Below are 26057 nucleotides of genomic sequence, written 5' to 3'. Positions count from 1 at the left end.
CCTTTCATATGCTCCAACATGTTTGGCTTGATGCATCACAGACAGACTCTTCACTCGCTCTCCAGAACAAAGACAACTTTAATTCTCTTTTCATACAAAATATTTAATAAATATGACTTTCAAAAATATATTGCCAGATCAACACATAGTTCTCAAGTTCATAACACAAAAGTCCAAAAAAAAAAAAAAAATAGGACAAAATGTTGCCATGATCTCAAAGGGTTAACGAATGAGATAAAACATGTTTGTCTTTAAGAGCCTCATTTTTAAAAAGAAACAAATGTGCACAGACACGAAGCAGACTCTTGCAGAGCAAGGCAGTGTATTTAATCTGAATCTACTATGTTCCCATTGCCCCCCTGCTGTTCAAGTACTCATGGTCTAGCTTATGATATTACGCTGACTAAAGGAGATGGGAATTTTGGCATGTCATACTGTATTGATGTGACTTGCCTCGCAAGTTGGTGGATTTTGACAGCCTGTGAAAAATGTCAGTGGGTTTAAACTGGAGCTGCTGAAGAATTTTTGTTCCCTTAAGTATTTATCCATTAGTGGCAAGCAATATGTCTGCCACCATGTCCAACCCTTGCAGCAGCCAGGATCTTTTGTTGTCCTAACCTCACTTGCCTTCAATTAAGGTCCTGGCAACAAATAATGAAATGTGTGGAAAAACAACAAAAAGAAAATGTCTCTTAGGCCCAGAGTGCCTGTCTTTTGTCTTAAATTCTTTGAAATCTGGCTTTTTTTTTTTTGAATTTTTTTTTTTTTTTGAATGCGTTGAAAAAAGAATTTGTCACTGAAAGAAATGGTAGGCTTCCACAGCTATCAAAACCTTCAAACTAGACAGAACATATAAATAAAAAGGAATGATATCTTAAGGCTCTTGATTATTAAGTTAATAAATCAAATATACACAATGATTAATAAAAAAAAATGTACATATCTACACGTTCTAAATTGTCACATAAATTCTTCATATTGGCAGCGACTGCTGACATTGAACCCCCCTCCCCCCACCCACAAAAATAAAAATAAATAATAAAGTTGATCTTTTTTTTTTTTCTCTCTCTCTCTCTCATTTGACAGTTGCTGAAGTCTAAAGCTGAAAAGGCACTTTCTCCAAACAGAACTAGAAAGAATTCAAACACGTACTAAACATAAGCTAAATTAGCTCTAGTGTTGAACGCGTCGGGTAGTTTTTAGTCATTGTACAACAATTACACCAGGAGCCCCCTTCCATGTGTCCACTAAATTTTAAAGAAAGGGAAGTGAAATGCATAGGTGGACACTTCTGCAAGTCGTTCTACAGTGAAATGTATACCAGTGCCTTGTGTTTCCAGCCAACCAAAGCAACTGTCACTGCCAGTGTAAGCCAGCTTGTCAAAACTTAAATTAACACGGGGAATATCTGAAAATACTGTGGGGTCACAAATGACATGACCGTTTACTAACTACACATGCCAAAGCTCCCCTGTTTCACCCACCACCTGGGTGTGAAGGCATAGGGCTTGGTTGCACAGCAACACAGCTGTCTGCTATACAATGTAGTCCATCCTGTTTATGCTGTTTGCTGTCTCCAAGTCTCTGTTGTCCTGTTTATTAGTCCAATTAGGATGCTTGGATGTGGAGTTGGGATTGGAGAGGGGCGCCTTCTCGTCCCTCTCCACCAGTGTGTATGCTGGCTGTTTGGCAAAGCGGCCCTTCTGTAAGTGCCTCTCCTTGTCGTCCTCATCCCCCTCGGGATGATTTGTCCTTATTTTGGCAATGATGGAGTTCTTGTTTTCATAGTCTTTAATGGCCACCGTGAGGCCCACGTGCTTCTCTATAGGGTTCTTGATCTGGTTAAGCTGCTCCCGAACGTTATTGGTCGTGTTGTCCTCCGAGCCGGTCGCCGACGTCCCGTTGTGGTTGCTCTGTTTCCGCCGGCGGCGCATGCACCACAGCAAAGTGGAGACCAGTACGAGGACCCAGATGACAATGAAGATGGAGCTGAGGAGGGGCACCAGATAGTCTGTCGGAGGAAGACAAGCACAGGTCAAAGAGCTGCCGCGAGTTCAAAGAACCGATTCCCAGTTAAACAACGCACAGCGGGTTTTATTATATTAAATCATTAGCGTGCCAGTATAACCTGACCTCCGAGCCCTCAGCGGGGGGAGAGGAGGCTGCTTCTATTTGGCCATGGCGGCAGTCTGCTGTCACTGCGTTGATGAATGGTGGACACATGCGGGAGTCTTACTACTAAGTCCAGCCAGTCGCAGTGTGAGCCAACCTAAAGCCATGTAGCCAAGCACTTCTGCTCTTTCCATAGAAATCCTGGCTAGATTGTTTTTCAGCTCCATTACAACTGCTCTGAGATGGCAGACCTGGGCGGTCTGAGTTGTGTGGGAGGTTATGGAATTACTTTTCAGACGCATATTCTTTGGTGCTCAGCATTGCTGTCATATTCAAGACTTGGCTCTATCTCATCTGATTTAAGAAAAAATAAAAGAAATCCTCCCACCCATTTCTACACATGCAAGTGTGTGCAAGCCTGGAAAACTTCATAAGCAACAAGCGGAGTTTGGATTCAGTTCATACCAGTTTTGCTGGGGCTTGGCACACGGACTTCTGCGATGGCGGAGATGATGGTGTTGTTCCCGTGACGTTTGCTAACCAAGTCGATTATCCTGTCTGTGATCTCTTTAATGGGGCTCCGGTCCAAGCGATGGTCCTCGGTCGACTAAATGGAAAGGAAAAATAAAATAAATTAAGGTCTGAAATCTTCTTGTTTAGGTTTAACGTTCCATTATGTCTGGCAGCGATTATGTTTACGTTTGCTAGCACCTGATGACACTAAAAAAAAAGAAACCTAAATTCCATCATATATCGCATCAGAGCTCGTCTATGTGGTGTCTGGAATGCATGCCACAGGCTATAAATCAAAGAGGATTTTTTGGAGTTTGCATTAATAGAGGCAGACAAACATGTGGCAGACTCTGAGTGGGGGGGGTGTGTGTGTGTGGGGGGGGTACTTACAATGCAGGCGTGGATCTCGTTGCTGGCTGAGAATGAGGGGTCACAGGTTATGGACACTGAATGCTCCAAGGAGAAATTCTTCACTATGTACAAGAGCCTCAGCTGCTTGCATACTCCCTCCACAGTCAAGCCCTGGACACGACAACAAATAAATAAATAAATAAATAACACATAGAAAAATAAGAGGTAATCATGAAATAAGCAGAACTAGGTCTCCATTTTGGCATCTGGTGGAAATCCACCAAATTTAGATTAAAGACCACAGGCTCATGTTCCCGTCACTATCTGCTGTCATGCTTGTAAGGCAACTGGCAACGGTTCGTCCTGTGTGGAGTCGCCAGTGGTCCCGTTTAGCTCAAATCCATTTTATCCTTAAATTAATCTCACAGTGCGGTCGGGTTGCAAAGTCGCAAATGCCTCATTCCCAGCAACATGACACAGGAAAAAAAAAAAAAAACGACACTTTCCCATGTTTTTTTAAATGCAGGACTGAGTGTCTTTTTGCCTTGGAGGGACGGCTGAGCCCTCCAGAAAACCTGATCTTTTTACAGTTTGCTGCTCCTATTCATTTCAGAGTGCTGGCGGAGGAGAGGCATGAAAAATTACAGCGCAAACACGTTAATTCAATCTCTTCCTCTTTGCGAAAAGTCACCTGAGTCATGCTCTCCTTGTGGAAGGTGAAGGTGATGTTGGCGCAGCTGTTGTCCTGGTAAGTGGAGCTGGGGTGGCACTTGGTGGGAGGCTGGGGAGGGTTGGAGCGCCAGCACTCCCCGAGCTCGAGGCAAGGCTTCACGAAGCAGTGGCCCTCCCTGAGGGGGATGCAGCTCTGGCCCGAAGGACACCCGCCTCTGCCTTTGGCACCCAGTTTGCACGACATGGGTCCGCACCACATCTGCAGAGAAGAGCGTTGTTTAACCTTCAAACACGTACATAATATATCTCAACACTTGCAGAATGAACTCTGAGATTTTGTACAAACATTCCCGACTGCCAGAGGATGAATCATGCGAGCCGATATCTAAAATAAAATCTAATAATATGAATGTCTGCACTGATAAAGCCGGACTTTAACAGTATATTCTGTTACAAAGTGAAATGTCTGTATTACTGACTAGCAGAGTCCAAAACAGAGCTGTAAACAGTTTAGAAAAAATTAAATCAGTGGTACCAGATTTTCCCAGTCAAGGTTATTAGTAGCTCTGCAAAGATTCATTTGTCTCCACCGAGCGCCTACGGATACGCTTCTGTAATCTGAAGGAAACACACGGCCTACTGTGTGCAGCAGTGTAGTACGGTAACATCAGGCTGTGTTTAAAACCATAACCTGCAGACCCTTTTCACCCCATGATGCATTTGCGTCCCGAGGGGAAGCCGTATCAGTGAGGCGCCATTGTTCGCGCGGCGGTTAGACGGGCGCGCTAATGATAGCACCACTTCGGGGCGGCTGCTGTAAATCACCCAGTCCTCACCCGGTGCGACTGTGGGAGATTCTGAGATGGCACCCGACACCGACTTCTAACAGTGCCATTGTGTTTTCTTTCGAAAGCCAACTGTATCGTCTCTGTATTGAATTTGACACTCCCAAATCAGCCCCGCCCTGTGGGACAGAGTGTTGTTGTGGCCTTACACGGCCCTACCTATGATCTCAGAAGGCAGACGCAGCCTTTGAGTCAACATGATGGACTTCTCACAGAGCCTCAATCACTTTCCCATCAACTCTACAGCTCGTGCGTGCTCAGTTTGTTTAAACACACCTTGGTGCACACGACTTTCCCATTCGAACAGTGGCAAGTGTTGCAGTCTTCGTCCCATTTGACTCCATCAGCGGTGACGTGTCCGTTAACAGAGCATGGCTTTCTCGTCACTGCATTCAAAACACATCAGCGTTAGTGAACCATAAACAGAGCTTCCAATGTGGACGTGTCTCTTTTATTGTCTTGTAAATACCCTCTTGACAGTGGGGTCCAGTTCTGTCAGGTGGACAAAGGCAGCGGTATCCGTTGATCTCGTCCACGCAGGTAGAGCCGGCGGCGCACGGGGACGACTGGCACTCATTAATATCTGCCACGAAGGAGGAGAAGAGCAGGAGGTAAGAAATGGTTCCCTCATGGCATAAAGAGTCCAGCCAGACAGCGTTCAAATATTGGGTTAACGGAGTCGGCACACAAATCTAATTCCTTGGCTAAATTCATTGAGGTCATGTGTCATTTGAACAGTACATACACATACACGGCAGTTAATAAAAACAAGCAAACATGCTTTAAATCAGCCCCTTCTTTTTTTTTTTTTTTTTTTTTTTGCCCCTCGCAGCTTTTCTTTAAAGGCAGCATCATTAGCAGGTATGCAGGAGCTAAAGGCTGGACTTAGCAGAACAAAGGGTTTGCAATGGGAAAGAATGTGGCCATCTGAAAGCCTTTAAGAGGGAAAACAATCTGTGTAATCAGTGTCAGAGAGCATGGCTGATTAGCTGTTGGCCTCCTAAGCTGGTTTCTCCCCGGGGACAGCAGCGCGGCCCGGCGGAGTGACACCGAAATGGCTCGGCCTGGCCCGAAGCCCAACGTGCAGATAATTGGCCGACTAGACCTTCCATTTGGAGCGAATGCGATGGTCCCGCGGCCCGGGCATGTTCTAACCAACGCCTCAAATAGGGATCGGGGAGGGGCTGGTGGCGGGGTTAATACTCACTGATCCGACAGTCTGGACCCGCGAAGCCTGGGGCGCACTCGCAGCGGTACCAGTTATCCCCATCCACGCAGGTTCCACTGTTGTAGCTGCAGAAACAAAAAGAGAATTTGCGTCTTTCATACCGGACACAGCCACGCTACTTTTACTCTAAATAATTTAAGTCCTCAATTTTTTCCCACCAGTCGGCTATTTCTCAAAGAGAATTAAAGCAATTAATTTTATTGGACAGGTGCACTTGGTTTTGGGAGGGAGCTCCAGAGGTGCATGAGAGTCACACAAAACAAAGCTGATTGCATCCCAGGAATGGCAGACAGGGGAGGGTGTATGCTCGGTTCTCAGCAGAGAGAAAGCCTGCAGGTGGGAAACTACGATACAGGAGGAGCAGCAGCTTGTTTTCATGTGTCTAAATCTACAGGAAATGTTTGGCTTCCACTTACCATGGGTGGGGACTGCAGTCGTTGGTATCTGCAAGAGAGAAAAAAAAAAAAGAAACACAAAGAAAGGAGGGAGAGACAGAAAGTAGTGAGTGTGTTGTTGTTGTTTTTTATGCATTCGTGCATGAGTGTTTAGCGCACATGACAGCAAAGAGCACGTCTGAGCTTGTGAGTGCAGAGGCGGACGCCGCGCTGATTACTCTGCCTTATTAACAACACAGAGTCGACTCTCGCCCTCAAAACTGGGTTCCAGCTACCCCGCCGCCATCGACAACATCTCTACGCCCAGATTCCCACCCCGGCTGTTTCTCCCTCCCCAACAAAAGCTACAAGAGGAATTCATGTTTTGGAGGACATGCGGACAAGGGCAGGGATCCCGGGAAAGCAAGGGAAATGGAGGAGGGCTGTAGAACAAGCAGACATGTCACTGTTTGGACAGGAATGCAACGACGAGGAAAAAAGCTACAGATCAAAAGACGATGGGAGAGTCGGTTCTAATCAGATGCAGGACTTCACCTCTGCACTCGGTAGCACGGGGTTTATCATCATTTAATAGCAATAACTGTCCAATTTTATCCATCCCACCACTCCCCCACTTCTTACTCTGAGTGCACGTGGGACCCTCCCAGCCTTCCTTGCAGACGCAGGTGAACGAGTCCCCCTTCACCACACAGGTACCGCCGTTCTCACATGGGTTTGGAAGACAGCTTGAGTTTTTGGCTGAGAGAGAGAGAGAGAGAGAGAGAGAAGGGGGAAAAGAAGTTTAATTCTGTCAGTGGGATTTCCCCAACAATAAACAGTATTATCAGTGCGATCATATAAATTAAAAAGTCACACCCGGTTGGCGTGAGTATTTTCAGTTGGGTTTCCGTTTAATTATATTTATTTTTTTGTCTCTACATTCCACAACTTTGAAGTGTACTGTCAGTGCAATCAGGGATTTTAAGCGGGTATCTGTCAGCGCTCACGGGAGCGAGAGAAATGGGCGAGGAGGGAGATGAGAACGGAGGCAGCGCTGACAGAGTGAAGGGATAAAAACTGTTTGTGGATCTTGCACAGCTGACAGGTCCGATTAATATCTGAGACACGACGGGGCTACACCCCCACCCCACCCCACTCCACCCCACCCCACTGCACCACCTCAAAGCAATCTCCCGTGTCTTGTGAATGTGAAACCAAACCGCTTTGACGGAGAGACTCACCTATGTTGCACGTCGTACCCTCCCACCCGGGGGAACACTTGCACTGGAATGTGTCGCCCTCATCATGGCAGGTGCCTCCATTGTTGCACGTGGCTCCATCGCACTGACTTTCACCTGGGGGGAGAATTTACATCTTAAAGTTGCTCACATAATTGTTAATAACCACACATACACACAATTTGCAATGAAGTAATTATATACAGCCAAAAGCGCATACCATGAGCCTGCACAGACAGACAGACTACATAGGTGTGGGAGGGAAAAAAAACAAAAGGAAAAAAAAAAAAAAAGCTTACGGGAGTGGCAAGTCTTTCCCTTCCAGCCGTTTTTACACTCGCAGAAGAAATCAGTCACCAGGTCTCGACACGTCCCTCCGTTATGACAGGGGTTGGTGCTGCAGTCATCTATGTCTGGTGGAGACATTAGACGGGAGTGTGACGTGTGTGCAGCAAATCAAACGCTTTTGTGTTTAAACATGAACCCGAGGAGTCTAATGAGGGTTGTGTGGGTTTGTTTTGAGGTCACAAGACAAGCGTTCCCACTCACTGATCTCACAGTGGTCGCCCTCCCAGCCGTCACCGCAGATGCACTGGTACACGCTGACTTTGTCGATGCATGTGCCTCCGTTGCGGCACGGGTTGCTCTCGCAATCGTTTATGTCTGCAATTAGAATTTTTTTTTTTTTTAAAACTGTAGCAATGCTGACAGTGTAAAACATTATTATTATTATTATTATTATTATGCTAGTGGAGTCTGGCCTTACTCTCATGACAGTAGGTGCCTCTGAAGCCTTCCTGGCACTCGCAGCTGAACTGGCCCCCGGCCTGGCTCCGACAGCGGCCGTGAGGTCCACACACATTTGACGAAATGTAACGCTCTCCTCCTGGTGTGCTGTTGGATGCCACGGCAACTGTGCAGCTGTCAATCACTGCAGAGCGAGAGAGAGAGAGAGAGAGAGTTAGACAGTGGACACTGATGAAAGTCTGTTTGATCCAAATCCACATGTGGTTTGTATTTTCCAACGGGATAAAGAAGGATGGGCATTTATTTTATCGTTGGTGTTCTAATGCTGCCAGACAGCTAACATGTGATATAAAAGAAAGAGTGAGCAAGAGATTAAAAATAGATCTACGAGGCAACAGGCTTTTACAAATAATAATTCAAACAACCTGATTAAATCCCCTGAGAAAATTGGTATCAATGTACGAATGAGAAAAAAATGTGAACGATAGGAGACACAGCGATAAGCTGTTATGCTTTCATAAGCAATTCATAGTGATCTTTTTCACTCTGTGCTGAAATCCCTTCCTTTCCCCCTGTCTGATCAGGTTAGGTGCGCCGGGTGAGCTCGCTCCCCTGTAATCACTTAATTCTTGCCAAGAGCAGAGAGAATCTCACCGTCTGGTATCTGGCTCTGTGGTTGGTCCACTCACTCAATTACACACACAGAAAAATGTGCACATTCATCGAGGGGGAAAAGAAGAGGTAGCCCACCAAGTCATTATTAAGAACACACACGGTGCTATCAGCCTTTTGCCAGATTTTCGGGGGAACTCAGAGAAACGGGGGGAAAACATTGGAAAAGCTTTGGCGGGGAGAGGAAGGGGGGAGCTACACTTTAAAAAGAAACAACTGCTCACCTTGGCCAAGAACCTTCACTGCATGGAACGAAAATATAGGTATTGCCCTCATGGGAACATGTGGGCAAAGTGTTCAGGCGAATTGTGAGTAATACCTGGCCTTATTCAGCATTTTACTACAGCGCGCTACACAGATCACCTTTCAGAAGTGTTCTGGAAAAAGACAAACAGCGAAAAGCTGGTGGTTATTGCAGGCAGCGGGCGTACCTTTACATGTGGTGGTGCGACAGTGGTCTTTGAGGTGGGAGCAGTTTTTGCCCTCGTAGTCCTCCGGGCAGGCGCAGTAGTAGTCGGTGGCCAGGTTGAAGCAGGGCGCACCGTTCTGACACGGGTTGGGCGAGCAGTAATCAATATCCAGCTAGGGAAGAAAGGTATTGAATAGAGAGCCGTGAACCTGATAGCTGACATACTTTCTGCTACAGAAAACAGAGCAAAACCCACAGCATCCTCCCTACAGGCTGTGCCAGGAAACAACACACACACAGCGCTTGGAGGAAGGGGGAAAAACAAGGCAGAGACATAGGAGCCGTCCTCTGAGTCTGGGCTTCAGCGCTGAGGAATGTATCCCACTGTAGCCAGGAGCAGCTTCAACAAAGCACTCCCTTTTAAAAAAGGAGGACTATGGAACAACAGCCATTTAGGAGGGTGGGGCAGGAAAACTTTACAACAAACCCAAATATACAGCAACGCTCGCAGAAAAACTTAAGCTGGCCGAATGATATTGGGGAGTATGATTGTGCGTGGGGACGGCGGTGGGAGCAGTGTCTCACCTGGCAGAGGTTTCCTGAGAAGCCAGTCAGACACAGACACTGGAAGCCGTTCACTTCATCCTGACAACGGCCGCCATTCAGACACGGCGAGCTGGCGCACTCGTCGATGTCCCTCTCACAGTGCTCGCCAGCGAAACCAGGAGGGCACACGCAGCGGTAGCCGTTCACCAAGTCCTGAGAACGAGAAACCGGGGGTTAACCTCGCACGGCTATATATTTGATTAACTGCCTTGAAAGGGTGGGGTCCAAACAATAACTGTCAAACCAGGGAACAGAATGAAGAGGGCAAGAAGAGGAGGAGGAGGAGGAGGAGGAGGAGAAGGAGGGGGTATTATCACAGCTCCACAATTATTTCAACACATTTTCCTGGCACGGACTCAACACAATAATGTTTATGGTAATTCAATCTAGTGTGGTCAAGAAACTTGTGTGTCCCTCCCTTAGAAACCCCTCTGAACCCACTCCTCTCAAGATTTGATTTCAGAAGAATTCCACAACAATTCCACTGCTGGTTTGAAGAGAACAGTTTACAGCAGCTATTTATATAACCACTGTAAATGACTTTGACCAAAAAAAAAAAAAAAAAAGGAAAAAAAGCAATAAAACAAACATGCTGGCAAACAAAGCACTGATACCAGATAAAGCTAGATGGCATATGAACCAACACCTACCTTACAAGTTCCTCCATTCTGGCACTGGTCCTTGCAGTCGTTTATATCTGCATGGGAAAACAAATCTGCCGATTAATTCTGAACAGCTTGACTAAATCGTCTGTCTTTGAAAACAAGTCTGTGCTTTGTGTTTCCCATGGTACAGGCTTTGAAAACACTGGTGGAGCTACAGAGCACTTTGCGAGGGCTGGATATTGTGGCTGCAAAATCAGTGCAAAACAAGACTATTGAGCAATCCCGTCGGCTGCCAAGTGAAACTAGTTCTGGGATTGTTTTGAGCCACCTCTAATCACCACAGCCTTGGCCACACACAGGCCTAGAAATGATACAGCACTACGCTGCAGGAAAAGACTGCACTTGCTCAACTGCTTCGCTGCTTTACGGCTTCTATGTCGCAGCTTTAAATTCAGCATGTGTTGCATGAATGGAGACAAATAAATAAAAGGGGGCAGCAGGAGCCGGACAGGCGTCCCGTTGCACAGCTGCAGCTTTCAACTCACTAATGTCGCAGTTCTGCCCCGTCCAACCAGGGAGGCACTCGCAGAAGTATCCGCCAATCAGGTTGCGGCACGAGTTGGCATTGACACATGGCTTGCTATCGCATTCGTTGGCATCTAGGGAAGGAAAGAAGCGGCTGTTGGCATGTGCACGTGCATTTGTCGGGCATGAAGCGGTGGAAAGAGACCGAGTGACTCACCTATTAGGCACGTCTTCCCCGTCCACTGTGAAGGACAGTGACACTTGTAGCCATTGACCAGATCCTGGCAGGTTCCCCCGTGGTTGCACGGGTTTGGAGCGCAGTCGTCAACATCTGTGCGGAGAGACGTCAATGCAGGTCAATAAGAGGGATATTCTCAATGAGGGCATTGCCGACATTCAGCGGGGGCAGTTTGAGTTAAATCTTACTGATAGTGCAGGAGGGGCCGCTCCAGCCGAGGGCACATTGGCACTCATAGCCTTGACTGGTTTCTGAGCAGCTCCCTCCATTAGAGCATGGGTTGGAGATACAGGCGTGTTCCGCTATAAAGACAAAGACAGATTTGCAAAGAGGTCACAAGAGGAAAATCACTTTGGCAGTTTATGACACTTATTTTGTGATTATAAACTATAATCATGCCATTGTTGGTGTTAAATCGTGTGATCTGCATTCGCCCCGTTGCTGACAAAAAAAACAAAAACTTGCACCTCAGCTTCTAATCTTTGGCAAACCTCACTCCTCTTTTGCTTACTGATTAACTAGACCCCTGCACTGCACTGCCCCAAAAGCCCGCTCAAACCCCGACCCCCATCTCGCTCCCCGCCACCAGGAAATCATCTTTCATGCTAAGTTGACCTGACCAACGTGCCGTGACTTCCCTCTGACTCCCTGCCATTTTTCTTCTGAGAGGCGGCAGAAGATGAGAGGGGCGGCGGGAGGGAGAGCGGGAGAGGGGCGGGAGTTTGTCCTTTGCGGGCGGCCCAGTTAAGGATGAGCGGGTCCCAGATGAATCAAAAGTGAATGATTCACTCAAGGAACAACGAGGCAGTTGGAGGTGATCAGCAGACACCTCTCGGTATGCCACGGGGGAGGAGGGAGGGGAAAGGATGCAGCGCTGTGTTACAATAGCCCCACGTATCCCCTGGTCTGCGGACCTCCTGTTACGAAGGGCACGGTTTCCTGACATCTCTGCAGTTAAGCTGTCAACCCCCCTGCAAGGCTCAGATTTAATGAGGAAAAAACCATCATCTCCATGGTAAGTGTTTGCAGCAGCTGGACCTTCGCACCACACCCATCTGTCTTGAGGAGCAAAGGGATGACCGGCCACTAAGGATCAAACTGGTGGATTACCTGACTTGGGGGCCACTTACACAGGAGTGGAAACAGATTACTGTTCAGTTACCATCTCCTCTGATTACAAACTCAAGGCACCTCTGACCTTTTGTCTTTAAGCTCAGTGAGCCCAAACATTCCCTCTTATTCATAGAAATGGTTGTGAAAGCCCTTGCAATCAGATGCTTTACTGTAAAAGTGTTACATTAGAGATGAAAAGGGAAGTTCACTAGAAGTTCCGGAGCTGCTTAGCTTCCCACAGAAAAGCAAATTCAAAATAAAGTCCGGTTTTCACAGGGAGGAGCAGCACACCTCCTGTTATCAGCCATAATTTTGCAAAACAGAGCGCTAAATCTTATCTGTCTGAACATCGGCAACACTCACCTCTCTCACAGTTGGCGCCAGAGTAACCCTCAGCGCAAGTACACTGGTATTTGTCAGGTCCTGTGTTGATACACGTCCCACCATTCAGGCATGGCTGGTGAGTGCCACAGTAGTTCAGATCTGGGAACAGAACGTTTCATACAGCTTTAGATGGGACAAAACAAAAGGCTGCTCCCACAGCAATGAAATAAGGGAAGGAAATTAACCTTTATCGCAAAGGTGGCCACCCCAGTTGGTGTCACACAGGCACTGCCATGGCTCTATACAGGTGCCATGAACGCAGCCAGGGTGGGGGATGCACTTGTCGCAGTACTGGCCCTGCCAGCCATACAGACACCTGCAAGACACACACACAGAGAGAGAGGCATGCTCATGAGATCAGACAGAAATGGGGACAAAAAATAAGAAGTCAGCCAAAATAAACACACACGTGCCACGGCGACACATGCAGACCATTCAGACGGACAGATAATCCCCGTGGCATCTGAAAATGTTAATATCTTAATCTTCCTTTTATTCTAGATTCTTTGAAAAGCAATGCCGTGATAATCTGAATTTAATTAGCATATGCAGCGTGGAGCTGCACAAATGAAACAAACAAAGAGGCAGTATTCTTGCCCTCACAACTGGGCTGCGTTTTGAAAGACCACAAATGAATTTTAAGTAGCAGGCTGTTTATGCAACAGCTTTTAAACAATACTTGGGGACAAGGAAACGGAGGCGTATTTAGCATTTTACCAAACAGAAAAAAACAAAACACTAAATTACAGTTCCAATGGGACCTTTAGCACAGCTAACATTAGCATGCGGCCAGACGCTCCCTTTAACGACACTGTGCCTGTGGCTTGGCAGTGGCGACATTCTTGCAGAGAGGAGTGTTGAGCCCTCCTCTCGGCTCTTACACTGCTGCTCATCCTGGTTCCCATGACTCAGTAGTCAGGCTTGTGCCCCAAGGCCGAGGAGGAGAACACAGCCTGCTGACCACTGAAATGTCCAGGTCCATAATTACACTGATAATGTCGCCCTTTTTGTCCTCCGCTCCGTAATTAAGACGGCAATCCAGCCCGACTGATAACTCAGCTCTTCAAAGGTGGCGAAGTGGCGATACAGTTTGCTGCTGTGCAGCCTAGCGACAGGAAACACAGTGTCCCTCTGGGGGAGCGCCGCACTGATTAGCCCCAAGAAACGGACAGACTGTAAAAATAAACGTGGTGGTTAAGTAAACCTCAGTCTGTGATTAAAGAGGCTATTCTTAAAAGTGTGCTAATCCTCTCCATGAGAAGTGGAGCAGGAATCCCCAGCAGGATCCCAAATCATTTACAGTTATTACACAGCCAAATTACTGGGGAATGTGACATTACATTGTGCAACACCGCTGATGCACATAAAGGTCTGAACCCACTAACTCACAAGAGCCTATATGTTGTACAGTTAATGCTTTTCAAAACCTACAGGTGCTCTGTTATTAATGTATTAGCAAAGGAATATTATTAGCAGAAAGTCATTAGTTGTGGCTCCACTGACATCAAGTTAGTGACAGGGAGGCTGTCCTATCATGCACCCTGGGGTTGCTATGTACTGTACTTGTTTAACACACCGCAGCTGCATAATGGTGGGAACCTGCTCACTGGCTCCAATAGTAGTGGAGCTTGCTTGGAGAGTTTTGTTGAAGGAGCGCACAAAAACAAAGATAAAACCCAGAGCTTTAAATATGGCCACACCTGTGCCGAGACGAAAGCAGCTCAGCCTCTTGTTCTGCCAGTGGCCACACAGGCACTTACAAGAAACCTGATGATGTCAAAAGCTTGGGAAGAACAACAACGCCGCTGCACAAAATGAACAAACATGATCGTCCCTGTGCTTGATTTACGGCCAAATCAGACAACTAAGAAAGCAACCGATGCCTGAACTGTGGGAAGCGTCGGGCAGTGCAGGGCCTCCTCCAGGATGAGGAGGAGATAGAACCGTTACTGCACACAATGCCCCGGCTCTGATATCCATCTGTGCCTGGCTTTTCCTCTGGCTGTGTGCATAAACAGCATTAGGAAGCCATTAGCTACATAAACAATACACTCCGAGGCTCATCCGAATGTTACACACGATTTCGCCGATAACACTCGTCTCGTCGGAGGCGTTACATTTCCAACGTGAAATCGTGGCAGTTGAGCCTCTGCTTTCCTCACTTTGGAGGCTTCGATCCAAAGCTCCACGAGAGATTTACAAGCAGCTCACTCTATATCTCTGTTAAAGCCCTGGTACTGATTGTCTCTTGGCCAGAAAAACCCAAGCATGTACAGAGAAAGATCCGTGCCATGACGGATCTGGTGCTTGGACGCAATCCCTACATATCTGGGGGGATCCACACCACAGGCTTCTGGCACTGCCCTGCATGGTAAGTAAGTAAAGGCACTTGAGCAGGCCGTGTTCGACAGTTCACGCGGTAATAATGCAGTAAAATCACTGATAACAGACCAATAAATCTAACGGGGCAGGCCCGGGCACTTACTTGCATTCACCTGGCTCCTTGCATGATCCATGTTCAGTGCTGCAGCCTTGTCGACATATTGCTGGACGAGGAGAAAGAATAATTATTTTACTGCATGGTAACTACACTCAAACTTCTCAGCACATTTTAATTATAGTAGTAAATAATATAATTACAACCCTCTCTGACATTTCTGTCTGCAAGAATAAACACTGCTGCCGACAAACAACCATGCTTTCCCTGCCACATAATACGGTGAAATATGTAATGAGAAATTGACTCTGTAGATTATTCCTGGTCCTAGAGGAGAGTAAAAGCTTTATTTGAGCTGAAATAGAAAACTAAAGTGAGAGTTAAGAGGCAAAGGCTGTCGCTCATTGCACACAACAGACAGAGCATCAGTGTGAATCACAGATGAGAGGCCGGCTGCTGGTTTTGGAAGACTCATACATAGTCACAAATGCTAATCCGGCCGTCTCAAGTTGCCGTCTCGAGCAGTACTGCCGTCTTCATGCTGCCATCCCACCGGGGCTTACCTGTGTTGCAGTCAGGTCCGGACCAGCCTTCCAGACAGGTTTTGTTTCCATTGTAGTCACAGGTGTAATGCCCGAAGAACTCATCCCTGGGCCGACAAAACTTGTTGCAGCCGAAGCCGTAGTAGTGCTCATCACAGCTGACACGGATTTGGTACTCAAACTGCGCTACGGGGCCGTTGTGAGTCAGCTTCTGCCATTGTGGGCTGGGGTTGATCATGCCAGAATGAGAGGCTTTCTCTATCAACTTCCCATCTGCACCTAAAAATAAACATTTTTGTGACATGATCAGACAGATTCTTCTAAAAATATGGATGTATTCTGCCCTCGACTGAGTCAGTGTTCATGAAATGTTTGAGCCTGGGAGAGAATAGTGGAATGCAGCATCCGACATTACGCTCTTGGGTGTTGCAGTGTTCTCCATGATCATACAGTGTGAACCCAAAAATGCCCCAAAAATTCTAACACAAATTGCAGAAGATCTCTTAGATAGCAGATTATATGTAATTAAGGCAACTGTGTGCGCTGGAGAGGAAGAAAAGTACAAGGAGGAAATGCAGAAAAAAAGGAAAAGGATGCCTGTAATAAGCACGTTTAACTGCTTTTTTTCTCACGCTCTCTGTCCAACTCTCCCTGGTTGCTTACTGACTCTCAGGTTTACAGCTTGAGGATATTGCTGGCCTCCTCTGACGCTGCCCTTTGCATCTGCTCAAGCGAGGACAGAACCGCAGCCACCATAAATTACAGTGTGAGGACACTGATGCCACATTCATTGCTGGGAAGCTTGCCAGCGTGCCATCAGCACTTTTTTTTTTTCTCCCCTCCAGGCTGCTTTTCTTATATGCATTTTTATACCAAAAGCAAGTCAGAAAAGTATTGAAATCAACACTTTCACACACTTAGACGACTCTTTCCTCACTTCAAATGTGGAGCAAAGGCGCAGCCGATGTTGTGATTGTAAAATACACACAGACTTAGACCCAGAAACAGACCTATTTTCTTGTCAAACAAGAAGAGGTCAAAGCTCTGTCAAACGGGCAAGGACTGAGCTGGGAGTCGAGGGCTCTAATGAGCCTCTCACACACACAGAGCAAACAGACTCGGACTGAGCAAACATGCTCAGCCCAATCTCCAGACACTACACTGTCTAGTGCACCGTCTGCGCATAAACACCACTCATTCACTCGCTACTCGAGAGCCGTCTAAATCTTCCACCTGGGAGAGAATGAAAAAATAAGTCATCGTCATTATTTACCGTGCTCACACGAGCAGAAGGTGGCTGACCGCGGGGTGAATCGCTCCTCTGTGTAGTATGATGCAACGCAGTGGGGGATGGACTGCTGTCATTTATTTACTGCGCGGAGGTGCACGTACGGGGGGTTCGAGGCGGCGCACTGAAGTCGCAGTGCCCGGTAACATTTCGCAGCGGTCTGGAATCCAGAGCTCAGCTGTGTGGCATTTCTCTACCGACTGCTGGCCTGCAGTGTGAGGAGTAGCACGGCCGTACGACCTGCTGCCTGGCTGGCAGTTTAAACATAAATCAGACAAACTGAAAAGTTCAGAAAGGTCATGGATCGATAAATACTTCACTAAAGGAAAATACCTAAACTTAAAAGATATATTAAAAAAAATAACTCCACAAAGACTGTGCGAGTACTGTAAAAAAAAAAAACTTTAAACTTAAAAACTCTAGCTTATATATTTAGGTTTAAAATACAGCAAAGCTTTATGTTTGCGTTTGTTCAAAACAGAGCTGTGAGTTAATCTGAAGGAGTTCAGTGAGGTTTATAACCGGTTGTATGTGTGTACGTTGAGGGGGCTTTTCACACTAATGCCCTAATGGCTCTCTGGGGAGCGGCAAATACAGCAGAAAAGACCGAAACCTTGTTGAGCTCAAACACACATAAACAAGCACGGGATAAGGCCCTGCCCTCATCTGGAATCACCACGCTGTCGCCAACCTGACCACCAACCAGCAGGAATCCCAGCAGCAACCAGAATTTACATTCTACACTCGTGTTCATGGGAAGAACACTCAGCGACTTCGAGTAGTACGCTAAAAACGTCTTCCCCTGCGCGCGCTTCGAGCTCAGCCTGCGGCCCACCTGTGCCAGAGGTAACTTTAACCTACGAGGCGGCATAGCTCAGGCCCCCCCCCCCCCCTGCATTGTGGCTGCAGGCCGGTTGCAACGCCAGGCAAGTCGTTGGGATGAACTCCCGTGTTTCACACCTCGGTGACAGTGAGACAGTGCGACCCCGACCCTGGCTGGCAGCACCTGCCATCAGTCATCGGCCAAATAAAAACATTTTCATACGGGTGGGAGGGGGGATGGGGGCAGTCGGTGTGGCCCCTCTATGAAAAATGCCACCCCACCTCTTCTTCCTCCTCCCCCTTTGCTTCCTTGAACCGCTCTCCTCCCTCACAGGCACCTGTCAACACACTTTAACATGGACACACACCCAGTGGACCATGTGGAAGAGGGCATGGGGTTCAGGAAGAATAAACTTCCTTTCCTGACCTTCAACACAACTCCTCACATGGCGGTGCTGAGAGGAAGGGGGAGAGACACAAAAGAAGAGAAAAAAAAAAAAGAGGCAAGATGAGGATGCCAGACAAGGACGAATACTCACCACTGGTTTCATTGCTGTGGTCCAAGGCTTCCACTATCAAAGTGTAGGACCTCTGAGGAGGAGAAGAGAGACACATGGAGCGTTAGTGAAGAGCAGGATCTTCAGTAAAACACATTACTCAATGATTGATGATGTTTTGACATCTACCGAACAGTTAACAGCCTTTTGTTTGTTAGAAACCAAACTGGCTTGTACAAAGTTACCCTATAGGAAGCAATCAATCAGACCTAATGTTAAATAACCAAAGGGATGAGCTGATTTTCTTAATAAAAGCCTCGGGAAACAAAAAAACAACCAAAAAAAAAAAACTTCAAATCCACAACTTTGCCATTTCCCATGACCTCAGCCGCCTCTGCCAATGACGTTTCATCTCCCTCTCATTGAGTTAGCTTCCCACAAAGCCTCGTACAGAAACTGCTGTGAACTTATAACAATGGCTCCGTTGATCTGATTAAGAGAGGATAAGCTCGAGGTGGTGCAGCGGTCTCACAACGATTAGAACGGGCAGTGGTCTGGTCTCGCTGGACACCCACCCAGAAGGAGAGTGTCTGATGCCCCCGAAAACAGGCCGCGTACGCCCAAAATAAGAAATGATACTTCGCTGTCTTCATATTAGCAGCAAGAACTTTTCCACATGGTCATAAAATATGGCACGGTCAGTTCTGTTTCATGCCATTTTTTTAACCTCAGTGCTGCAAATGCTGCAAACAATCCAGGCAGAAAGGCTTAAAGGATGCTGCTTTTCAGGCTGAATTCAAAATGGAGAGGAAAGAAAAAAAAATAGGTGTGCGTGACGGATGGTGAGGCAGGAAAAAATATGCAGGAAAGGGGAGACAGAAAGAGACTGAATGAGTGCTACACTCCGGAGGGCCTGTCTAGATTTCAGCACTCCTGAAATCGCTTTGTCTGATTCGGGGTCGGTAGCGCTCACACCGATATCAGCTTACACGTTCAGCCTGCCCCGAGCCGGAGTCATGAGGGAAACGGACAATGTGCCTTGCGAGCGCACACGACAGAGTCAGAGAGAAAGTATGCGATTGTGAGAACGCGTAATCCACTTACAGTGCTCGGGCAGAAACACTAGAGAACACCTACTTGTTGTATTCGCACACATGCTTGCCACTAGCAGCGTTGCTCGGAGGCATTTCACAAATTATGCCTCTATAGTCCCCTCCACCACGATGACTTCATGGTAAACAAACCTGCATGAAGGAAAACCCCTTTTCACTCCTCACAAAAGAAAGACACGGCTATGACTCACCACTGAAGCTGCTTCTCCTTTTTTTTTTTTTTTTCTTTCCAGGGCTTTACCTTGTTTTCTCAGGCACTCAACTTTCAATCTTCCCAGGAGACAGTCGTCTCATCCCGTGCCAGTATTACAATCAGGGCACACGATTGGCTGCAATCGCTTGACACAGGCCTTCAGTACGTGAGCGAGTTGCAATGCGATAGCTAATCATCTACAACTAGTTATTTCAACAGCAAGAACACGAGTCCTCCGGCTTCTCCTCAGGAATCAACCAGTGTCATGTTGATGCTTCACAGTGTTCCCGTCCCGAGGCCAACACTTGATACGGTGGCAAAGGAGCGTCAAACAACAACGCTGCATCATTGAAAATGCATTTTCAGTTCATGTAAACATATTTTGGTGGGTGTGCGATTGGTAAGGGGGGCGGGGGGTGACGAAATAAAAATAAGTCCCATGCATGTGACACAGCACAGCACACGTGGTGAACTCCTCATAAAATGGGAACTCAAATACAGTCACCGAACACACACACACACACACACACATCCTTTCTAAATAAGACACATATCCATCATTGCAACATTGCATTGACGTGTTAGTGTGATTAATGATCTGGGAATAAATGCGCTTTCTGCTTCAGTGCAGTTACCTTTCAGTGACCCACTCGGCAATCTGAACATTGCAAGCACATTATCATCTTACTGTCAGTTACATCAGGGAAACAATAGATTCTTGCCGGCTACTGAAAACGTCAACAAGCCTGGCTCACCTGCTACACAACTAAACTACACACCTAGTCTAAGACTGGTGGGAAAGAAATTCCACTTCGAGGTGTTGCGCTGTTAGTCAAGAGTAATGAATAGGTTATATTCCTTCCTACAACATTAAAACACACACCCATATCCTGCATGATTTGGACTTGTCTCAACATGGAAGCTATTGCAGCACTGTAATCACCGCCATCACTACCGCCACCACAGACTGATCATATGTTAATCCTACATTAACTTGATTACAGGCCACGCCGTAAAAGCTAATACAAAACAGAGCCGTGAGAGATAACAATGTTTTCTGTTCTGTTACGCGTCTGAAACTTTCTGGCACGCTCGTTAACGTTGCTGCACCCCGGAGTTCACATCAAACAACGGCGTCAGGAACGACTTGATCTAACAAGTAGCCTCACCATTATTGGGATGTTTGGTTTCAGACTAAATAACTGCTTCCAGAGAGTGAGATACTGCCCCAGACCTCATTCGCTAACACTCCATAACTCCTTGGCGGTTATCAGCTTGGAACCGTCTGCCACTGCCAGGTTCACTTTTCCCAGGCTCCCAGCTGACTCACAGCTTCTCTTTGAACAACCGAGCTCACTCTCCCTCTCTCTATCTCACACACACACACACTCGCACACAAGTAAGGCCAGTAAGTGTGGCCATATGTCTTCTTATCTTTCCTGGCCAAGCAGACACCGTCCAACAGACAAGCAACACAAAGCGATAAAGATCGTTCCAGTTCGAATCACGCCGACTTGCCAAAGAACACTACTGATTCCTCTCAGTAGGGGAATTTTCCTAATGCACACAGACACACACACACACACCCTGTCATCCTGACCTCTGCTGAAAATGGAGCCATCTGATGTAGCATTACTGGGAAATTCAAGAAAATAAAAAGAATGGCATGTCTCATGGAATAACAGGCCGGAGCCAAAGGTCTAAATAAAGGCAAGGCAGGACAGATTATACTGGTCTACTCTCAGCACACAGGAAATGTAAACAATCTAGTCAAAGGATGTTGACCTTCAGTATCAGTTTTCCTGAGTCAATCACTTTAACATTATCAACCTGCAATCTAACCAATAATTGGGAGCGCTAAGTAACACACCCCGTTTGCCACAAAATCCCAAGCTCGGTCATGAAAAGTCAACTCTCACGATCTCTTCCAAAGCCACTGGCTGCACTGGCGGACTTGGAAGGAGGGAACACATTGTTTCCCCCAAGAGATTTTCAGCACAACAAGCGCTTGAGAAAGACTGCTGCACAATCAGCCACTTATTAAATATCCCGCAGCCCGGGATACGACAGATCCTCGCCCCGACGAAGGAATCTCACCTTTTGCCAACCCAAACAAAAGGCACGGCAAACAGATTTTTCTTTCTTTCTCAAGACAAACAAGATCAAAACATGAGCCCGAGAGCGGGAACGAAAGTCATAACTAAACAAGCAAGCAGCCAGTCTTCTGTCTTTTACAAGGGTCACTGACCATTAAAGGGAAACAAAAACACGCCACAGGTTACACTAATTAACTGTATATTGAATGCACGTCCTGCCTTTATGCAGCTTGAAACAACTCTGATAAGCAGTGAAGCATCACAGGCCATTATATAACAACACTGACAAAACACTGCAAAAAAAATAAAAAGTTCTTGTTCAAGCCGAGGACGGGGTGAGGTAGAGAAGAGAAGAAAAAAAAGAAAGAGCACGTTTCTTTTCCCTCTTTCACTTGAGTAATTTGCACTTAACTGCCACATCAGAGCCGACTATATAAAACAAACATGTCATTACTCCCACAGCAGCCGGCAGCGCTTACCCTTATGGCTGAGCAGACTATTGTTCTGTGACTCACCTGATCCCAGCTCTCTCAGACTGCTCTGACTTGTCAGCCAATCAATCAGGCTGATGTCTTAGGTCTGAGACACGCCAAGGGATAGACTGAGGAAAACGGTGCTGTTTAATTTGGGCATAATTAGATTAGAGACAGACACGGGATGAAAGGAAAACAATTGCTTCAAGAGGAAAAAGTGTCTGGCAAGTGATCAGGCTGGCGCTTGTGAAAGATGGATCTAATCTAAGGAGCAGTTGGTTTCATGTCATTTTGAAATAAAATTAAAAAAAAACAACCCTTTCCTTTTTCAGATGGGCAAATATGCTGAGGTAGCCACAGAGGCAAGGTCACAGTTTGCCTGAGAGCCAACTTCATCACTGCTGAGTCTACTACAACTGCTTCCTGTTGCTTGCCCTGCACTGGCATTACAGCTGTACTGCCTCTATTATGCTCCATAATCCTCACTGTAGTCAGTGAGTGCACTCTATTGTCCCCGCTTGATACACAGTGAGGGCCAGGGGAGCCGGGCCCTCACTCCTCTGTGGAATAAAAGCACGAAGCAGACATTAGCGAACCCCCTACTCTAAAACATCGGTGCGCTCATGTTAAAGATGTCCGACCGACGTCATTGGGCTGGATGCCTGGCATTTGCCCTACCTGATCTAAACACATGTGTGCAGCCTCATTAAGTGCAGCAGTTACTGTGGGTGGCAAGGTTAAAGCGATGAAATGCCTGGGGTCCAACCGAGCGTGACTTAAACAAAGCCCTTGGCCTGGACAAGAGGCCAACTTCATGCAGCTCACAAGAGAGAGGATGAAGGGAGGGAGGGGTGGGGGGTGGGGGGGCGGTAGAGCTTCATGAACTCGGAGTACCCAGCAACCCAATTGCACCACATTGCCATCTGTCCACAACAGCCAATCAACCGATGGTAAGGACAAAGAGTGATATCATACCTAACCTGACAATTGTTAATGTGCACTGAAGTAAAGCACTTGAAGTGAAGGATGAGAGAATCCGGGGAGCAGCTCCAATCTTTCCCAAAAATCAAGTCCCGGTGCTCCGAGCTCCTGTTTTCAACAACAGAGCTGCGTTAAAAATGGCAAATCTCAATTGGTCGACCGCGACTGGCTGTTTCCGCGCAGTTTTCAACAGGACAACATCCTTCATTAGCGTAAGAAAAGAAGCGAAGCCAGGGGAGGCTTCAAGTCTGACGTGACCACAGGTTCCATTTTCAATGTCAACACATAATGTTTTCAGGCAGGACTGATTTCAGGCAGTAAGATGAAACTGCTCTGCCTGTGAGGGTTCATGCCAACTCAGTGTTGCCATAGTGTGAACATAAACAGAAACCTTTGTCTTAAAAAAAAAAAAAAAAAAAAAAAAAGGTGAGGCGCCAGTGTCTAAGTGGAGAGCAAATAAAAATTACAGAAGATATCATATTGCAAGATACCCTGCTGAGAACAATGTTTTACTGGACGATCATAGGGAAAATTTAAATTCATGTTATCTGCTCTGCCTCATAGGTAACCCCTTATAAAAAAAACAATCAACCACATGAAAGGAAACCACACAGGATGGTCCAGTTCTTTCACTTATTCGGGCCGTTTCAGATCAACAGTGTGTACAATGCTTGAAATTACCGCAAGAACTTTCATCAAGATTGAGGTAAAAATAGCCTTGATGTAATTGGACACACACATACCAGAGGACTGTGCCTTTCACCCGTCAGGCACAGTGGAGGAGTTTGCGGGCCAAGCTGTGGGGCCAGTCAGTCTGTGCACAGTCCTCTCTTTTCTTTTCTTTTTTTTTTTTCTTCCCTCTCCTCACTACATCGAAATGCGGTCCAGCATGGCAAATCATATCTCTCACAACAGCTACAACACTCCCACAGGCCCGTCAAGCCCATTTATTTACTCCGTGAAGACGAGACGACACTTAAGCAAACCAGTTTTTCACCCCGGAGCCGATGTACTGTGCAACATGTGCAGAGGAGGAGAAACGTGTGAGAATTAACTTTTTATCTCAAGTGTTCATCTGTTGTATCGTGCCAGACAATGGAAAACATCGCAATGCACCATGAAATAACACCCAACCTATTTATACAACTTTATACAACACTACAAGAAGGAAAAATAATAATGGGGCCCTTTTTATTTATACTGGTGTGTCTGATGGTTCAAATTAACTACAAGTCATCATTTACTCACATTTTTTTGGTTTCTCATTGCATGGCTTAGGAACAAATCATGAAAACTGTTTATCTTGTTTTATGATTATCTGATAGGTAATTTAGTTTTAACACTTCTTAGTCACACAGGTCTGGGCCCGATGGACAAAAATACCTGCACCTGGTTAATTGGGGAACATAATGAGGAGACAAGGTGGGGGTTCTCAAAAGGATAAACTCGTTCTTTGTTTGTTGTGCTTTCTAACCAGCTTTTTGGGGGGTATGAATGATTGACGGGCAGTAATTGCGCAGAATTGGTCTGGAAACCGAATTTTTCTCTCTCTTTTTTTATGGTCGCTGTTTGGAGATGCGTGTCGGGAAACAGAAAAGTTTTTTTTTTTGTTTGTTTTAAAGACTCCACTCACCGGCCAGGCAAAACTGAAGGGCAAAACTATCCTGGATCTGTCATTCCTGACAGAGCTCTTGAAAGAAAAGGTATTCCCTCCGAGGATAGGCGTAGATCCCATTCCGAAGCTGCAGGGCCCTGCAGCAGAAACTCTCGACTGGTATTCCTTCAGACAAACTTTAAAAAACGTATCGCACTCGTCCCGTGTGCACTTTCTATCCGCGCTGTTCCGTGTGCCATCACAACACATGCCGCTCAGCAGCTCCCCGTTCGCATTGTGCATCGATAAGATTTGCAACTCGAATTGTCCAGATCCCTCCGACACCTGTTGAAGACAAAACAGTGAGTGCAATGGAAAACATTTACCATTTAAAAAAAAAAAGTTGTAATACTGTGCGTAAAACTGTGCGTAATGCTCAACTGCTTTAGCGATCGCTACTCGACATTACTTTTACACTTTGCAGCGGGCTAAATGTGGACGCAATTGTTGCATGAGGCATGGTGACATGTAATGTTAGCATAGCCGTGCACATTTAAGGCGACACACGCATGCAATCAAAGTACATCCAAGCGGCAGAGCTGGGTGACCTTTCCCGCTGTTTTCGCTCAAATAATCCACATACCTTCGCGAGAAAGCAGAGTAAAAAGGCAGCAACGACTGAGCCCCGTCTCAAAATCATGCCTCCGGACTGCTGTTGCCACTCGTTTGTACTAGTCGTCTGGCCGACACACGGCACCAGAGCTCTCCTCTGGTTTAAACATGCACGAGTGGGAAACAACAGTTTAATCAGCGGAGCACAGGTTCCCGATTCATAGAAGACCTCTTCCTAGTATGTCCCTCAAAGCTCTCCGAGCGTCTGCGCTTCTTCGTTATCCGACAGTCTCCACTTGTTGTTGAGGAAAGTTTACACAGTAGCCATGCGGCGGCTGAGCCCACTGACTGACTGAGTGACTGCTGGTCCGAGCTGGAGCTGGCTACACAAGTTCAGCAGGGAGGGAGTGTCGGAGCCCTGTGCCTCCATATTCATGAGCAGAGCGCAGAGAGCCCGCCCCTCTCACATTATGAGGATAATCATACACTCAAGCATGCTTTAAGGACTCCCTGGCAGTGCTGTGGAGGAAAATAAAAGTGGAAATAATCCATGACCTGAAGTCGTATTGATACTCGTAAGTCATCACAACTGCAGACTTAAACATACGTGAATTATATATTCAGACATGCATCAGTTCAGACTCACCCCTCCTTTAGGAGATCTCATCTTTCTACACCCTCCATTAGCTCCATACCACACTCCGCACAATTTACACTGTTGTTTTACCTCATAAAGATTTACGTCCACTTAGAAGGTGGATATACCGAGTTTAGCTGG

At 46.6% G+C, this 26057-nt stretch overlaps 1 protein-coding gene across 2 annotated transcripts; it reads right to left on the bottom strand.

Annotated features, from left to right (window-relative positions):
* Positions 1 to 60: 60 nt before the first annotated feature.
* On the bottom strand, positions 61 to 25649 carry LOC311500324 (protein jagged-1b-like). 2 transcript variants are annotated; one of them, XM_084561654.1, is made up of 26 exons: positions 25311 to 25649; positions 24707 to 25012; positions 18261 to 18312; positions 15633 to 15890; positions 15118 to 15178; positions 12818 to 12948; positions 12612 to 12731; positions 11324 to 11437; positions 11115 to 11228; positions 10918 to 11031; positions 10418 to 10464; positions 9747 to 9920; positions 9184 to 9334; positions 8100 to 8264; positions 7883 to 7996; positions 7633 to 7746; positions 7337 to 7450; positions 6738 to 6854; positions 6138 to 6165; positions 5701 to 5786; positions 4963 to 5076; positions 4770 to 4879; positions 3668 to 3907; positions 3016 to 3147; positions 2578 to 2719; positions 61 to 2011 (listed from the first exon to the last, which is right to left on the bottom strand). In XM_084561654.1, the coding sequence occupies exons 1-26, from the start codon at positions 25365 to 25367 to the stop codon at positions 1536 to 1538; spliced, it is 3651 nt and encodes a 1216-aa protein (XP_084417780.1). In that variant the 5' UTR covers positions 25368 to 25649; the 3' UTR covers positions 61 to 1535. The 2 variants fall into 2 exon arrangements, with proteins under 2 accessions (XP_084417780.1, XP_084417781.1); XM_084561655.1 differs by lacking the exons at positions 24707 to 25012; positions 25311 to 25649 and adding an exon at positions 23817 to 24685.
* Positions 25650 to 26057: the final 408 nt, after the last annotated feature.

The sequence above is a fragment of the Chelon labrosus genome (genome assembly GCF_963514085.1).
Source record: "Chelon labrosus genome assembly, chromosome: 15".
Taxonomy (NCBI): Eukaryota; Metazoa; Chordata; class Actinopteri; order Mugiliformes; family Mugilidae; genus Chelon; species Chelon labrosus.
The sequence above is the reverse complement of the archived record's forward strand: the minus strand, read 5'-3'. Positions and strand labels throughout refer to the sequence as shown.

Excerpts from the sequence above, each read along its gene's own strand:
- LOC311500324 (XM_084561654.1), bottom strand. The coding sequence starts at position 25,367 with ATGATTTTGAGACGGGGCTCAGTCGTTGCTGCCTTTTTACTCTGCTTT. Across the intron at positions 25,013-25,310 it reads TACTCTGCTTTCTCGCGAAG|GTGTCGGAGGGATCTGGACA; the intron begins GTATGTGGATTA and ends TGTCTTCAACAG. Across the intron at positions 18,313-24,706 it reads CCTTCAGTTTTGCCTGGCCG|AGGTCCTACACTTTGATAGT; the intron begins GTGAGTGGAGTC and ends TCTCCTCCTCAG.